The sequence below is a fragment of the Pecten maximus genome, chromosome 17 (genome assembly GCF_902652985.1).
Source record: "Pecten maximus chromosome 17, xPecMax1.1, whole genome shotgun sequence".
Classification (NCBI taxonomy): Eukaryota; Metazoa; Mollusca; class Bivalvia; order Pectinida; family Pectinidae; genus Pecten; species Pecten maximus.
In genome coordinates, this window is record NC_047031.1 from 30,047,687 (window position 1) to 30,065,399 (window position 17,713).

Below are 17,713 nucleotides of genomic sequence, written 5' to 3' on the forward strand. Positions count from 1 at the left end.
GACAATGTTTTCATACGGTTTTCATAGTGTATTCATGGTCATATGTTTGTTGTTTTCACTCGGTATGTTCATATCAGCAAACCACATTAGGAATGTAAATATAGAAGAATGAAAAGAATTTTTCGACCAATCACATTTGAGTATTTAACATGAAAACAAAGAAAAATTAATTATAGAAGAATGAAAAGAATTTTTCGACCAATCACATTTGAGTATTTACCATGAAAACAAAGAAAAATTAATTATTGTCGTATGAGGAGCATAATGATGTCTATTATATCAATGCGTTATTTAAAAGCCGAATACTCCCAAAGAAATATATATATATATATACTGAAACGAAAAAGAAACGCAACTTCAAATTGTAGGTTTAATAAAATAATACTTGTGAGCATTATGTTTAAATTTCATATGTAATAGTTAATATTGAATATTGATGTAACATCCTTTAAATGTTTAGAGATTTTTAAGAACAGGTCACTTTGCTAGAAGGTCATGATTGGTAGTACCCTACGTGAATCCAAGTTGAAATGGCAGCAGTTTTGAAACCGTGCCCTAATATCGTGTGTGTCCTCCTCGAACAGTTATCACATCTCTAATTCTTTGTTGCATTGAGTTCATCAGGGCATTGACTTTCCGTATTGGAATGTTATTCCATTCTTGGACGAGTGCATTTGCTAACTGAGGGAGGGTATTTGGGGGGTTACGGCGATTTCGAATTCTTCTGTCTAATTCATCCCACAAATGCTCGATTGGGGACAGGTCGGGGCTATATGGAGGCCAATCTATAGGAACAATGTTCTGTGTCGCAAGAAAGTCTCGACAGACTCTTGCAACGTGTGGTCTCGCGTTATCTTGCTGAAAGGTTAGATGATGCTGCCTAACAAACGGCACAACATGGGGCCTAAGGATCTCATCCCGATAGCGTACGGCCGTTAAATTCCCATTGACTATCACCAAAGGCGTCTTCAAACCATGGGAGATTCCCGCCCAAACCATAACTGATCCACCCCCAAATCGGTCGTGTTCCAAAACACAGGCGTCAGCAAAACGTTCGCCTCGACGCCGGTACACACGTTGACGGCCATCTGCTCGAAATAACGTGAAACGAGATTCATCGGTGAAGAGCATAGACCTCCAACGTCTCATAGGAAAACGTCTGGGCATATGTGCCGTTGCCCATTGCATACGACGTGCTCGACGTTGCGGTGTTAGTGGTAAACCAACGTACTGTCGCCTTGCACGCAAATTAGCCTCACGCAGTCTGTTGATCACTGTTTGGGGATGAATTCGACGGTTATGATTACCAATCGTATTCCTTGCCGTTTCAGCGGCCGTTAATCTCCTGTTACGCAGGTGTGCCAACCTAAGAACCCGGTCTTGACGTCGCGACGTTACGCGTGGACGTCCTGATCTCGGCTGGTCATCGACTCTTCCTGTTGCGTTAAGACGTGAAACTAATCGACTAATAGTCGATTTGTGAACTCTGAATTGTCGAGCGACGTGAAGTTGCGTGTTCCCTGCCAGAAGCATCGCTATAGCACGTCCTCTATCAACCTTTGATAACCGTGGCATAATTGTAAAAGGAATTATTGTTTGCAAAAGTATTGGCGATGATGTGGCTCAATGTTAGTGATGAATTGATACTGGTTTGAATGAAAAAAGAACGCATATGTTTGTACAGGCACGGTTTTTGATGTTTTTACCGCGCCGGAAGTGCATAGGTCTCTAGTCACACTTGGGTGATTTTGAAGATTGGTATGGGTGTTAGGCAGGGTGCATGTTTATTTCCGCGATTTTTATACAGATATGTATATTTAATACAAAATTAATCACAATTTTCCATGTTGCGTTTCTTTTTCGTTTCAGTATATATATATATGTCTGTTAATAGTTTGACCTCTTTACAGTTTTCATACTTCATATATGCCTGACAAATTTTCGCGAATAAAATACACGAGGAAAATGTGTTTTGATGAAAGTATTCGAGATATTCCCAAAAGTCTCACAATGCAACTGGCGGGTTAATAGTCAACATCATGGCGGAACGACGAAAGGTTGGCCCTGCAACAGATTCTGCCAAAAGGAAACGTAAAGGGATAAGAATCGGCAAAACCGCAGTAGTTCCTTAGGAAAAGAATTGATTCGTTAGATCTCAGCAAGAGAAGAAGAAGAAATAGACTAGAATTCCGATTTTGCCGGACGTCTATTGCATAACTGGTTAGCTTTTTTCATATTCCTCGAACATTGTCAACTTCGTCGATCTGAATTGTATCGTTGTTATGTCTGTGTGTGCCACTATGCAAGTGTGTGATCATGAGTGTGAATGCATTTTCTTTTCTTTCAATGTTGTTTGAGATGTACGTGTAATTTTCTTTATTTTCGTAACTGTTGGAGGAAATAAAGGAAGTAATACACTACGAATACAATTTATACACAGGGGAGGCCGTCCTTATATTACCGTAACTGTTGATAGGACGCTAAACAATACAAACCAAACACACACAGGGGAGGCCGTCCTTATATTACCGTAACTGTTGATAGGACGCTAAACAATACAAACCAAACACACACAGGGGAGACCATCCTTATATTACAGTAACTGTTGATAGGACGTTATATAATACAAACCAAACCCACACAGAGACAGGCCGTCCTTAAATAACCATAGCTGTTGGTAGGGCGTTAAACAATACAAACCAAACCCAAACAGGGGAGACCGTCCTTATATTACAGTAACTGTTGATAGGACGTTAAACAATACAAACCATACTCACACAGGGGAGACCGTCCTTATATTACCGTAACTGTTGATAGGACGTTAAACAATACAAACCAAACCAAACCCACACAGGGGAGACCATCCTTATATTACAGTAACTGTTGATAGGACGTTAAAATATTCCAAACCAATCCCGAAGGAACTCGCGATAATAACGCCGCTCTGATACCATTTTAAAACCTGGTAATTATAGGAGATCTCTTTTGTTTATCTCCTTGTCTTATCGTTGTTTACACAAAATTACCCAGATGGACAGGTGCAAACTGAAGTAGTGATATAGGTACGCGCCTTTTATCTTGACCAAAGCTCCTCTGGCCAATTAAAGGCACATGATCACATTTCTTATAAGAGCCACACTGCTTTAAAATTTTCCAAGAGATTTTGATACTTATCAAACATTTTGAATTAGCAATATATCAAATCTGCCTGCATAGCAAATCGGTAAAAAAATTAGAAAATCGACATATTTTGAAATCGGTTTTTTGTTTGTTTGTTTTTGTTTGTTTTGTTGGGGTTTTTTTTTTTTTGTTTTTTTTTATTATTTCTTTGATTTCTTTGTATTTTCTTTTAATTGCTACCAAGATGATTTTACGTTGAATATATCATTATTATCTGTAATAAAATAACAATGGCAGCTAGTATTTGAGGATGGGAATTTAGGCAAATTATATGAAAGGAACACTTTAAACAAACATCAAAAAGAACACAAAAGGAGAAAAGAAAAACACAACTAATTAAATAACGGATAATTTGGCTTTCATTGAAGTCTGTGAATCTGAATGCAGACTACAAAGAGGTCAAGGTGAAACTTAAACCACCAGATATTAAAAAGTTATAAGAAATCTTCATTACTGTTTGGTCAGAAAGTGTAGCTTTAATACAGGGACCCCACGGTACAGAGAAGGACAACAAAATGTATAGTTATAGCCGACGTGGGAATAAGGTAAGTGTTCTGGCTTCCATTTCGGTTGAATTCAGTCATTGGTACGGCTGTGCGGGTCATGGTTACAAAAGTAAATGGTATTTGATTGTTGTAGGAAAAAGTGCCACGTGAAGTTCGAGTAATGTTCAATAAGGGAAGGAAGCAGTAGGTACACACTATATGTAAATCAGGGTGTTGTTATCGGATACGTGTGCAGGGTAGGTAAAATCGTAAGTTTTATTTACCAATAACTTACGTAGCTACATAACTATGAACAATAACTATTACTGTTAACACAGGCATGTGCTAGTTCACAATATAATCAAAGTGAAGGTGAGAATAATGCCGCAATGAGTTTCATAAGCATACAACCGCTTTACATTCGGATTAAAGGTACAATGTAATATGAACGCCTAATGCATTACTGGAAAATAGCCCGTATAGGCTGAACCTATGTATGTAAGTGTATCAATACACAATGAACACTACGTGTATTACTTCCATTTCCAGATTGATAAACATTGTCGCCACAATGCACGGGCTACGAGACTATCAAAGCTTAATATTTTTATAGATAAGGCCAGATGAACAATTTTGGCTGGCGTGTTCAAAATTAGATATCATATTATAAAAACAAAACAATGACGTGGTATTAAGACACGTCGAGCTCTGCTTTTACTTCAATATAAACCTCATCTGTGACAGAGTAAAGGCTGGGGTTCTGATTTGAGGGAGAAATGGTCTTTACAATGTGACTGGTGACAGCATTTAAATCTGATAAATCAAAAAGTTATGTCGAGGAAACAGGATATATCACTTAATATATGATTTGTATGTAACACTATCACTCATTGGTCCTAATGAGATCACATGACAGTGAATCATTTCCATAGACATATATATCTCATGACATCACCGAGGAGTCAATATGTTTCGTAAGGTCCGTGGAATCTTATATTGACTCCTGCTAATATAGAAATGATGTTATTTGTGCCGAGATGTATTTTAGGCAGAGATTAATATAACTTTCTATAGACATGGATGAAACGTTATATTGACCTCCCGGTGATGTGATGAGGTACTTTAAAGGAACTTTCTTAGTTTTTTGTTGTTTCTTTAGTCAGTATAAATTATATAATAAAGTTAATGCAGATTTAAGTTTCGAGCAATTCATGGTTTTACGGACCTGCCCTGGACTCAATTCCCTCGGCCTTTGACTCCGGGAAATACTGTCCAGGTCAGGTCTGGTAAAACATGGATTGCCCTCAACCAAAGCCTGTATTTGTATAATACATCAGAAAGGAATCAAATTTTTTAATTGTATGTGTTTTGATATTATCATTGTCTGTATGTTATACATGTATAATATAACTATTGTGTTCATTTATATACTTAGGTTCGAAGTCTGGTGGTATTTAATAACTTCCCAGAATGCATCTTCTGGCATTGTTCCTGCTATATTTCCTGGGGCCACTGCTAATAAACGGTATGTATAGAGCGTGACTAACCGGATTTCAATCACATCAATTTCCTTTTCTTAATTTTTCAAATTAAACTATCCCATGACAAATACCGTCGTCCTAATATATCTTCACATTCAGAGCTATTATCATATTAACTCTTGTTTATTGACATGAAATTCTGTTATTTCTTTCATGTACCATTCACCCGCAGGACAATTTAATAAATTCATATCGAGAATAACAACTGCAAGCACCGGAAGTGGTTCATCCGCAACTGGAAGTGACGAGTGTTCAGGAGTGAGGGTATCATGTCTTCCTGCGCCGTGGTGCAGACGAACGACGGACGATAGGGGCTGCTACAAGTGCGAATGCTCTGAACTTGGTAAAGATCTGAAGTATACCACCGTGACTTGTAACCGGAACATACAATTAACAATGACGAGATAAGGCAGATAAACGGGGATAAATCCATACGTCATGGAAAAGTCAAGATCATTAGTATCCTAAAAGTATACGAAAGTAGTATAGGTGTCTCTTTAACTCTAACTTGACCTACATTTGAGCGCGTCATTGACCCCTGACACCTGCGTGACCTACATAGACCCCAGGATGACCTAGCCCCAACTTGACCTACTTTAACCCAACACCTGCGTGACCTACATAGACCGGGAAAACCCCTGTATGACCCAGCCCCAACCTGACCTATCCCCAACCTGACCTAGTAATGTTTCAACCCCAGCTTGACCTAGCCCCACAGAGACCTACTTTACCGTTTAAAAGATACGAGATTTGTATAGTGTAGCATCATATATATTTGTATCACAGTAGTAGAAGCAACACAGATTACATATTCTTCCCCGTTTTTCAAAGACCCGAGAGCTAGGTGAGTAACTTGCTTTTATTAACTTATTTGTAATTATCTCAGTCTTATCTGCTATATAGTGACCAGCACGTACTGGTTATACACAACTCAGTCAAGCGATATGCCTGGTGTTTAAAGGTGTACACACAGCTGCCTAGTGAGTTAAAACCCAATGGATTTATTGCTACGGATTCTGAAATACAATTGGTTTGTTATACTTTCAATGTACACACAAAACAAACGAATACGTGTTGTTATTACTGGCATTTCACTGCAGAGATACACATGTAAAACGAGTATGTAAACATTGTGAATACTTATCTTATTTCCTTTTTATAAGGGTCAAGCTACGAGCAAGTTACTGTTAAGAGTGGTGCCGTTTCCTAAATTTCATATGTATAAATGTCCATAGGATTACTAATATGCCACGTGTTGTTCATTATCTCTAGTGACATTTCACGCTGTGGTTTTACTATAAATATGTTATCAACCTATTGGTTGTTGATACTACATCACAAATACGTTGAATCCATTCGTGTATTTTTATATTTCATTTAGTTTATCAATACACAGCTCAAACAAGATCCCTTCATATAAACATATGAATAGATTCCCATGTGTTTTTCATTATCTCGGGTTAGCACTTCACACAGTAGTGTCGTGCGCCTCCACTTGTAATTGGGGGTATCTTGTTACACACTCGGTTTTACGATAAGGCACTTAACGCTCCCCAAAATTTACATATCAGTCAAAACATGAAAGGGGCCTACAACGGGAAAATTATTTATACGGTCATATTAAAAATATTGGAGTTACTGTTATTTGAACGTGTTCGTATTTTGTTCAGAATGGAACATTTTCCCGAATTAAAAGACATCGTGTTTTCCTTCGATAATAGCGAGGAATTGGGAGAATTTGCCGAGATTACTGGATTCCTAGACGATCACTACGTGAAACAAAAACTTCTGGAATTGAAATGGAGAGAAATAGAAATGGAACTGGATTTACCACCACTACCAAAACGTCAAAGAATTGACCAGTATGGCGGCCAGCAACTACCCAGGCCTTACCACTTAGAAAAAGTCAGAGAAAAACAGTTCAAAACAAAGACGGCCGTTGACATCAAATATCAGGTTCATTTAGACAAGGATTTTTGGAACAATAAAAAACTAAAAGATATACACGACGACATCCATGACATGTTTAAACATGTATTAGATGAAGCTAAAGATGGAGCAGCAGAAAACGACGTGGGGCGGGTCCTCATCCATCATCCGAGTTTGGACAAAGTTATCGTGGTTCCATTACATCCATTAGAAGAGCTTAACGCCGAACTGGTCATGGAACATGTCGAAAAGGTGCTGCAGAGTCACGAGGAGCTCACCGTGACGGAAGGATTCGATATTGACGTTGGCATTATCAACGTCCCCAAAGGGAGTGGTAGGAGACGGATTACGGACATATCCGGCGGAGATGATTCCATCAAAAAGAAGACGTCTCTTGTCCAAATCGTCAACGAGGATAGCATGTGTATGGCTCGATCCATAGCCGTGTGTTGGACACGCGCAAATAAGATGTCTAATGAAGAATGGAAAGAATTGACCCAAAACGAACCACAAGCACCCATGATACAACAGATACTCCGCCATGGGAAAGTTCCAGATTGGTATTATCGAATGTATTTCGATACTTTGAATAAAAATAGAATTCATACCATGTGTTGTTATTTTGTATTGACTACATTGACACAACATAAACATCCTGCACAACATGGGTCCACACTAGCTCCACACGGCTCCACACGGCTCCACACTAACTCCACACGGCTCCACACGGCTCCACACAGCTCCACACTGGCTCCGCACGGCTCCACACTACATCATTATCCTACATAAAAAATCTCAAACTGCATCCGGAAATATTGTCGTGTCTTGGAAACTGAAAAACGGACCACCCGGTTTAATACAGAAATTTTAATGGATTCCTATTTGAATAAATTTTGTCGATTTAATCCTTTTGTTCTTTGTCGTTTGTTGAACACTATCTTTGCACACAACATTTAAAAAAACGAAAAACTATTTCAAACTTACACATTTTTATCTGTTTTAATTTTTCTTTTATAACTTTTAAAAACATACACATTGCACAATTTGACAATTCATTCGTTCCTTTTTCCTTCATCCATTTTTTCATATCACAAATTCAAACACTCTTGATATATATAAGCATCCATTGCATACTATTTCCTTTCATACTTATTCAAGTAATCACATCTGAATAACTATATAGTATGGAAGTGTATATACACACATCATTATGACTGACATTTACATCACTGTTTGTATTCATTTATTTTCTTAGAGAAAGAAATATATTTCATATGTTTCTTTACAATCCAAACAAAAAATAGAAATGTGTAGTTTTTTTATTAAAAGAGGAAGACACATGATACAGACAAGCACAAGACAGGTAGATACCAGACAACTAGGGGGACAGACAAATTGGAAAAAAAATATATAAACACATATAAGACATCTATTAGGACAAACAGCTAGACAGACAGACAGACAACTATAAAGACATCCATACACAAACAGATAATTGGAAGGACAGACAGATTGACAAACAAATTGACAAACAGACAAACACAAGACAGACACTTCAGACATAAAAAGGCCTTCAGAAGAAAAAAATAATTGATAAGTGAATTGAAAACACTTCTTAAGAAAAACTTGCTGAAAATATATGATAATTTTTTATAAATGTCATTGGCTTTTTGCAAACAGACAGAGTTTGAGAAGAAAAATATATTGAATATATTAAATACTTACAAAAGGAAAACCTTTTTCCAATTTTCCCACCCATTGTTAAAACATTCAAGAGAAGTTTCACCCTTCCAACTTTCTGCATACTTTTTGACATTGTGTTTTTCTCTTATTGAATTGATACGAGCATTTTAGGGTAGTGTTCAGACATCTGGTTTTATAGATGTAATGTTTAATGATGATGTTAATCTCATTATCAACTTTATTATACACATTTCCAACTGATGGGAGTCCAAATATAAAAGACTGTTTATTCATAGTAAAAGGAATTAAAAGTGCAGCCAGAAGTATTTCTAAACTCTGCAATAAATCCTGTACTTTTTGACAGTCCCAAAAAATATATGTTATGGTTTCGGACTCTGAATTACAAAATGTGCAAAGAGGCTTTATAACAATATTTGCCTTGAAAAGCAACGAATTTGTTGTAAAAATATTATGTAAAATTCTGTATTGGAACCACTGAAGTTTTGAATCATTGGTTATTTTGAAAGGAAGAGAAGATATATATTTGTTTTTCATTCTCTAAAAATTTAAAATCTTTGATGTATGGACTTAATGAAAATGTACAGAAAAATCTTTGCTTGATGAAACATTAACTTTGATGATAACAGAGATGCTTGAAGAAAATTAAAACAAAAAAAAAAATGTTAAAACACAGGATAAAATTGTTTTTAACTAAAAGAAATGAATGTATTTTAGAGCAATTTTATTTTTGAACATTAATTTCACAGATACATTTGATTTTTTTTTTTCAGTGGAAGTTACCAAAAGAATTAATCATATTAATATGGAATGATATTTGAATTATAGTTCATGTCCCTATGCCATGTTAATTGACATTTTAACTCATTAAATTTGTATGATGGTATTGTTGCCGCCCAGCCCGTAAGGCTAGAGAAAACAACTTTTTGTGGATCTTTTGTCCCCAGTTGTTAAACAGACCAGAACAGACAAACAAAGACAGATATAAAATTTAAAGCATTTATTAACAAGCACAATCAACAAATATACAATGTATAGTTACCCCTAATGCCTCATTTAATAAGCTTACCCCTAGAAATATACAGTACCTAATAATGCACAGTCATAGTGAAGGTGCAAGGCAAGTCCTCAGAAGGTGCACTGTGAAGGTGCTACCAGACCGTGAAGGTGCTACCTACTCTGAAGGTGCAATCAGTGAAGGTGCTACCAAGCATAGAATGGTGCTACAGTGTCTACTAAGGTGCATTATTGGCCTTAAGATATTCATATACCATAAGGTTTACATCATAAATACATAAATAATAGTAAATTGATTGACTGAATAGTTATAACTCCATACACGCGACCGTACACATCTTCCTGAAGGTGCAACCAAGTCTGAAGGTGCTGCTAAGTCTGAAGGTGCTTTTTAGCACAACTTATATATATATTCAGCACTGGGATCATACAGTAAATTGTCTGTCCAACAGCATTATCTTCTCCTGCTGGGTATTTACCTCGGCTGCCATAGCTATGCATACAATCTGGTTCAATCTGGTTCAGCTATCAGCTACAGGGACGTGGGCTACCGTTCACGACAGAATGCCACTCTGTGCTGGCTGTCACCGCTATTTATGCACTGTGTGACGTCACAAGTCTGTAGACGTCATACCCATTCAATTTCCCGCGCTCGTTGACTCTCAATACTGTCAGCCAATCAGCAGCGTTGTTACAACAGTTAGGCAAATGCTCTTGAATCCCGGCGATGTTTACGAAGAACAACTCTCCTTGTTTACGATGCAAGAACCGCTATTTTCTGATGAAATACAGACTGCTACATCGTAATTATGATCAATAGGTATGTGTTATGTGTTCAAGAACCGTTAGTTTTAATAGTCTTGTATCGTCAATACGTATAATGAATATAACAGCGGAGAATCGGACTCGTGTGCAAACAGCTGGCTGCGCCATATTGTTTTGCTGTCTCGGACATGTGGTCGGGAACAGACTGCACTGCCGTGTGTGTAACAGTATGAAAGTTGAATGTAAGTCCATGAAGATGCAAGATTTGTTTTAATGATGGATATTTTAAACTGTGTATTTCCTCTTTTGATTAAGCTAATTATTTTTTTTGATATTTTGCTAAAGAAATGTTTATCTCTGTACAGTTTTTAATTTTTCATTCTAAAATCTTCCACCCTACTGCATTGAATTAAAATATTTCAAACTAAAATTTCTATTGTTTTCTTTTGTTTGTAAAAAAGGTTTTGGTTGTAAGTGTAAACAGTATCTTTTTGTTTGTGGTGATATTCTGAGTATGTTAGCCATAATGAACATACCAATTATTGCAGAATTGTCATGATTTTAAATACCATAATTTTGTTGTTTTTTTTTCAATTCACTTATCAATTATTTTTTTCTTCTGAAGGCCTTTTTATGTCTGAAGTGTCTGTCTTGTGTTTGTCTGTTTGTCAATTTGTTTGTCAATCTGTCTGTCCTTCCAATTATCTGTTTGTGTATGGATGTCTTTATAGTTGTCTGTCTGTCTGTCTAGCTGTTTGTCCTAATAGATGTCTTATATGTGTTTATATATTTTTTTTCCAATTTGTCTGTCCCCCTAGTTGTCTGGTATCTACCTGTCTTGTGCTTGTCTGTATCATGTGTTTCCCTCTTTTAATAAAAAAACTACACATTTCTATTTTTTGTTTGGATTGTAAAGAAGCATATGAAATATATTTCTTTCTCTAAGAAAATAAATGAATACAAACAGTGATGTAAATGTCAGTCATAATGATGTGTGTATATACACTTCCATACTATATAGTTATTCAGATGTGATTACTTGAATAAGTATGAAAGGAAATAGTATGCAATGGATGCTTATATATATCAAGAGTGTTTGAAATTGTGATATGAAAAAAATGGATGAAGGAAAAAGGAACGAATGAATTGTCAAATTGTGCAATGTGTATGTTTTTAAAAGTTATAAAAGAAAAATTAAAACAGATAAAAATGTGAGAGTTTGAAATAGTTTTTCGTTTTTTTAAATGTTGTGTGCAAAGATAGTGTTCAACAAACGACAAAGAACAAAAGGATTAAATCGACAAAATTTATTCAAATAGGAATCCATTTAAATTTCTGTATTAAACCGAGTGGAGGCGCACGACACTACTGTGTGAAGTGCTAACCCGAGATAATGAAAAACACATGGGAATCTATTCATATGTTTAAATGAAGGGATCTTGTTTGAGCTGTGTATTGATAAACTAAATGAAATATAAAAATACACGGATAGATTCAACGTATTTGTGATGTAGTATCAACAACCAATAGGTTGATAACATATTTATAGTAAAACCACAGCGTGAAATGTCACTAGAGATAATGAACAACACGTGGCATATTAGTAATCCTATGGACATTTATACATATGAAATTTAGGAAACGGCACCACTCTTAACAGTAACTTGCTCGTAGCTTGACCCTTATAAAAAGGAAATAAGATAAGTATTCACAATGTTTACATACTCGTTTTACATGTGTATCTCTGCAGTGAAATGCCAGTAATAACAACACGTATTCGTTTGTTTTGTGTGTACATTGAAAGTATAACAAACGAATTGTATTTCAGAATCCGTAGCAATAAATCCATTGGGTTTTAACTCACTAGGCAGCTGTGTGTACACCTTTAAACACCAGGCATATCGCTTGACTGAGTTGTGTATAACCAGTACGTGTTGGTCACGATATAGCAGATAAGACTGAGATAATTACAAATAAGTTAATAAAAGTAAGTTACTCACCTAGCTCCCGGGTCTTTGAAAAACGGGGAAGAATATGTAATCTGTGTTGCTTCTACTACTGTGATACAAATATATATGATGCTACACTATACAAATCTCGTATCTTTTAAACGGTAAAGTAGGTCTCTGTGGGGCTAGGTCAAGCTGGGGTTGAAACATTACTAGGTCAGGTTGGGGATAGGTCAGGTTGGGGCTGGGTCATACAGGGGTTTTCCCGGTCTATGTAGGTCACGCAGGTGTTGAGTTAAAGTAGGTCAAGTTGGGGCTAGGTCATCCTGGGGTCTATGTAGGTCACGCAGGTGTCAGGGGTCAATGACGCGCTCAAATGTAGGTCAAGTTAGAGTTAAAGATACACCTATACTACTTACGAATGAAAACATATTTTCCTATTTAGATATTTCAGCTAAATTTCAAATAATATTTCTTACAGACTTTGGTCTTTTAAGCGATCACGTTTATTTCCATTCCGTTCTTTACAGCGAATACACAAAATAAGAACGACAACCCTGTATTTACCTCCGACCATCGCCAACAAAGTGCGCCTCAATCATACAGCCCATTCCTGAACATGCTATCTGGCGCAAATGGGCCCGGAATCGGCGCACATCCGGGCTCAGGAGTCATGTCAATGACAGGCGTTAACCCTGGCTTTGGTAAGAGGTCATGGTTCAGCTGTTTTTGGTTTCCGATCCACTTCATCGCTTAAAACTTCAAGAGATATTATAAATGCGTATACATTGTAATCAATTTGCCAGTCTACCCTGCATCAACCCGACATCTTCTTATAGAAACGATAGTTCACACGCCCATGGACTAATATAGGTAGCGGGTTGATGAATGATGACGTATGTAAACTACAATATCACAAACTTTTCAGTTTGCTCTTTAACTCTACAACAACATTTCGAGAAAAAAACCACTATGAAGTAAAATCTCGGCATCATTTCCCTCTTCTACAGTGTATCTCTCTACAATAGCCAAATACTGCCAAACAAAGTGAACGGAATGTTCGACACACTAAAATTGACTCAGATATATCATACACATCGAACGAATTACATCAAAAAATTATCAAGTAGTAGTTAACTTCAATTCGAATGCAATAGAAATTCAAAATTCAATTTAGCTACTTTAAGTATTTCGTATAACGAAAACTTTTATCTTATTTCTTTCTTTAGGGGGTGGTTCTCAAATGGGGCCTATGAATCCTATGGCCTCAATGTTCGGAGCAAATAGTATGTATGGTGGAGGAGGACTTTCGAGACCCATGAGTGGATTTGGAGGAGTTCCGAATGTTCCTCATGGCCCACAGGATTCGGCCGGAACCGGAAGTGACTGCAGCCCCGCCCCTTACACATGCATGGCGCCGCCACCTTGGTGTCAGAGGTTGCCGGATTCAAAAGGCTGTGTAAAGTGCTATTGTGGTCAAGGTGAGATTTTATCTGATATTATATGAGATACATGTACACTTTTACACAGAGGGAAAGATGTTTTTGTCTGCAGGTAACGAGGTAAAGAAATAACCAATCAGGGCCAACTAGAGGGTCTAACATAAGACAATATTACCCGTTTCGCAATTTGTGTTAAATGAAAGAATAATTACACTGTAAAGGTTATCAGATAATTTCTTTAATACATAACGATCTGTCTACACTCGGCCGTGAAAGGTATACAATGTATATGGGTTTTCTTATGAAACTGCTATTTACAGAACTCACAAAATTCCTTCAGACGATGAATACTATAACCAACAAACCTGAAATTACGTCACAGAAAAATCATTCCTCCGGAACTACATCGGATACTTCCATAGGAACAACACTTTCCGCCATATTGAGATCAACTGAGACAACAACCATGACAACACCTCGACCTCCCCTTGGTAAACCGTGCCTAGCAACCTTCATGTGTACATTGACATGTGACACCGGTTACCAGACAGATGACGACGATTGTCCAGTGTGTGCGTGCATGGACAGCCAGATTCCTCTGTTTAGCGGTAAGATGCCATTGTTCAATAATGTTTAAAGCCTTAAAGTAACGACACTCGAAGCAGTACAGGCAAGTCTCTTAGCTTAGTTGTTATTTTAAAGAACAATTTACATATTTGTGGAAAAGGTATTTCCTATTGACATAAATGTGAAAAAAGAATAACTGCTCAAGATTTGAACATAAAAAATATACACTTCTACTTAGAATAGAGTAACAATAATACAAAATGACGGGAATTCCTCGGGAGGGGATTCACTCGTCCATTATACAGTAAATATCTGGGTTACTGACTTCCATGTACCCGTCTGCTCTTATAAGCCATTATACCTATCCATTGCAATAACATGAGTTGTCGGGTAAAAAAACCTTTAACTTGATATGAATTTCACATCAACTGAAATTCAAATGACACACTCAGTGGATGAAGTCAGTTGTAATAACATAAGGTAAAATGATTATTGTTGTGATACCTGAATTAGGCACTAATAGCAAGTTTCTGGCGCGGCCAAAGGGAGTTAACTTGATGTAATGCTCTTCGGCTAGCGACACAACCCCATCAAATTAAGATATTTCTTATTTAAATTAGCTCTGTAGTATTTTTCTAAAATTACCATGAGGATACAAAATGTTTCAAAATCCAATTTTTGTGTGTGTTGTAATTTACTAAGTCTAACACCGTTTGTCTGTTTGACAATTTGGGATCGTTAAATAGTTGTAGAACATGAAACATCATATGATATATATGCTGTATATGTACATGGATCTATCTACATCAATAGATGTAACAACTTGTACCCAATCCGTTTGTGAACTTTTTGTAAGAAAATATGTTTAAACTAAAAATCTATATCAATATAGAAATGCACGTTACAATGTAACTTATAGTGTAGCGATACAACTAACGCGGAATGTGCCACACTATGGATAATTTGAAAATTGAAAAGAAGAAACAATACATTTCTATAGTACACTTCGAGATTTTATCGTAATTCAGTGGTTTGTATATATAGTGTATTGTATCATTCGTTTATCACAATAAAATAATAACCAAAACATGAAAAAAACTGCTAAAAGAGAGGTTCTATCATACATGGTACTTAGACTTTATATATTTCTATTACAGACCAAACACCCGTCGCTGACCTTCACACTGTGGTTCCGGGTTCGACTCTAGATAATGTTATAATAATGTGTCCGGGTATTTTTGACTGTGACACCGTCTGCATGACAGGCTATCAGACAGATGCAAACGGCTGTCCCATTTGTCAGTGTGAAACCAACTGACCAATCAAATGCCGTGTTTTATTGAGACACGGTGATATGCAACTATAATAATATGCTTGACTTTGTTGTAAGCAAAAATAAATGTACAGCCAAATGTATGTCCTTGACGCCGTGATTTAGATAAGCTATATCAGGCCAATATGTGACACGTCTACACAGCAGGGGACACCAACGTCGCTTAGCAACAAAATTATATTTCCTTAAAAAAGTACCGGTGTAAGAGGAGAATAGGGCCAGTTCTCGATTCAATTTTGGTTTTGTATCTTATTAAGTTGACAATAAATGTGAAATTACTACAGAGAATAACGTTGTAAATCAAGTACTGTTTAGTACATACCGGTAAACTACGGCTTCTTCAAGTGTCTTAAAACAGTCGGTATAAATGTGTTGATAGTTTTGTTAACACATACATTACTACGCGGAAAAAATGTGTCATGCACGCAGGCGCAAATTGGTTTGTTTTAAAGAATGGCGGACATGCGATCAAAGCTACGCATCGAAGTCAAAAATCGTTCAGACATACTTAATGCTGCCGAGAAGACAAAACAATAGAGGATTTAGTCCAAGTGAGTATGTTAAACAAAAATTAAAGATAGGTTAAACGTGAAAAGCAACCATGAATTTGCAGTTAAACTTTACTGCAATTGGTAAACAAACCCGTGACTTCCGGGGAAATAACTCGGCGCGCGCAGCGTTGGTTCTCTTTCTATGTTTAGATGCTTATTAAAATCCTCACTTGTGATTTGTTGACGTAACTGAGCAGATTTGACGGAAGTTAAATGAAGGTAAAAAGCCACTGAGGATTAATACCTTTAAACAAAAACAGAGAGGCTTTGAACAAGTTGACTATCGGTTATATTCCATGACAAATCTTAAAGAAAGGAAAGTAGAGTAAAAACTGTTTTTGCACGATAAACATGTTTTTGACGTTATACAATTTCTGTTGCAAATTTCCCTCAAGAGAATTTATACTGATTTATTAACTATAGTTCCAAGCTTTTGATGCCACACGCTTTCCTTTGGGGTAATTTCTCTGACCTATTTTCTGTTTACACGTAGTCTCTCTTTCTTTCCCAACAAATATCATTGTGTTGTGTACACAGCTTCCTCCTTTATATTGGTTGTGCATTGGAAGGCATGCGCACTGACAGCTTGGCAGAAGAGTGTGAATTAGTATGTTATTTATAATACTCTCATTATAACAGGTATAGTCACATGAGAAATGGTCTCTTATTTTCATCTTGAAATTACAATAGAGTTGCATATATACAGAATGATTTAACTAAGTCACGTGATTTGTGAAGGAGCCCGTTTCTTTGTAACCTACTATATCTTAGGCAATAGATGATGTAACGTGAAGTTTCAGTGACAAATCCTTCTTAAATGTTATGTAATCTCACAGTAAAGTGTCAGTCTTATGTCCATGGTCATTCCATCTTTCTGAGAACTATCTCCTGAGAATACGAGTTTCTATTTAATTTTTTCTGGTAATTTTTTAATCCTATGGTTTTCCTCTCCTATACGAAATCTGGAATACTTATACAATATTCAGTCATTTAAGACCAATTTAAATCGAAAAACAGAAAGGAACAACGACTGGTATTCTAAGCAAGAGGTCCAACCAATCTAACTAAAACTAGACTTGTGATTTCTGCGCACCAACGTTACATTGCCCTGTATTGGAGTGTCATAGAGGAGTGGGAAGTATAAGTCTAATTTTAATTAAATTGGAGGTCCAACCTATGTCACTAGCATTACAGGTATTTCAAGTAACTGAAAGGAGAACGCGCATTGCATTATTTTATTTTTCATAACAGTT

The 17,713-nt window shown here is 36.6% G+C and overlaps 1 protein-coding gene across 1 annotated transcript; it reads left to right on the forward strand.

Moving 5' to 3' along the window:
- The first annotated feature begins 3,718 nt into the window (after positions 1 to 3,718).
- Positions 3,719 to 16,188, forward strand: LOC117315655. The gene is made up of 7 exons (XM_033869950.1): positions 3,719 to 3,922; positions 5,101 to 5,190; positions 5,379 to 5,549; positions 13,098 to 13,271; positions 13,797 to 14,048; positions 14,330 to 14,617; positions 15,734 to 16,188. Exons 2-7 carry the CDS (start codon positions 5,136 to 5,138, stop codon positions 15,892 to 15,894), a joined length of 1,101 nt encoding a protein of 366 aa, XP_033725841.1. The 5' UTR covers positions 3,719 to 3,922; positions 5,101 to 5,135; the 3' UTR covers positions 15,895 to 16,188.
- The last annotated feature ends 1,525 nt before the right edge of the window (positions 16,189 to 17,713 follow it).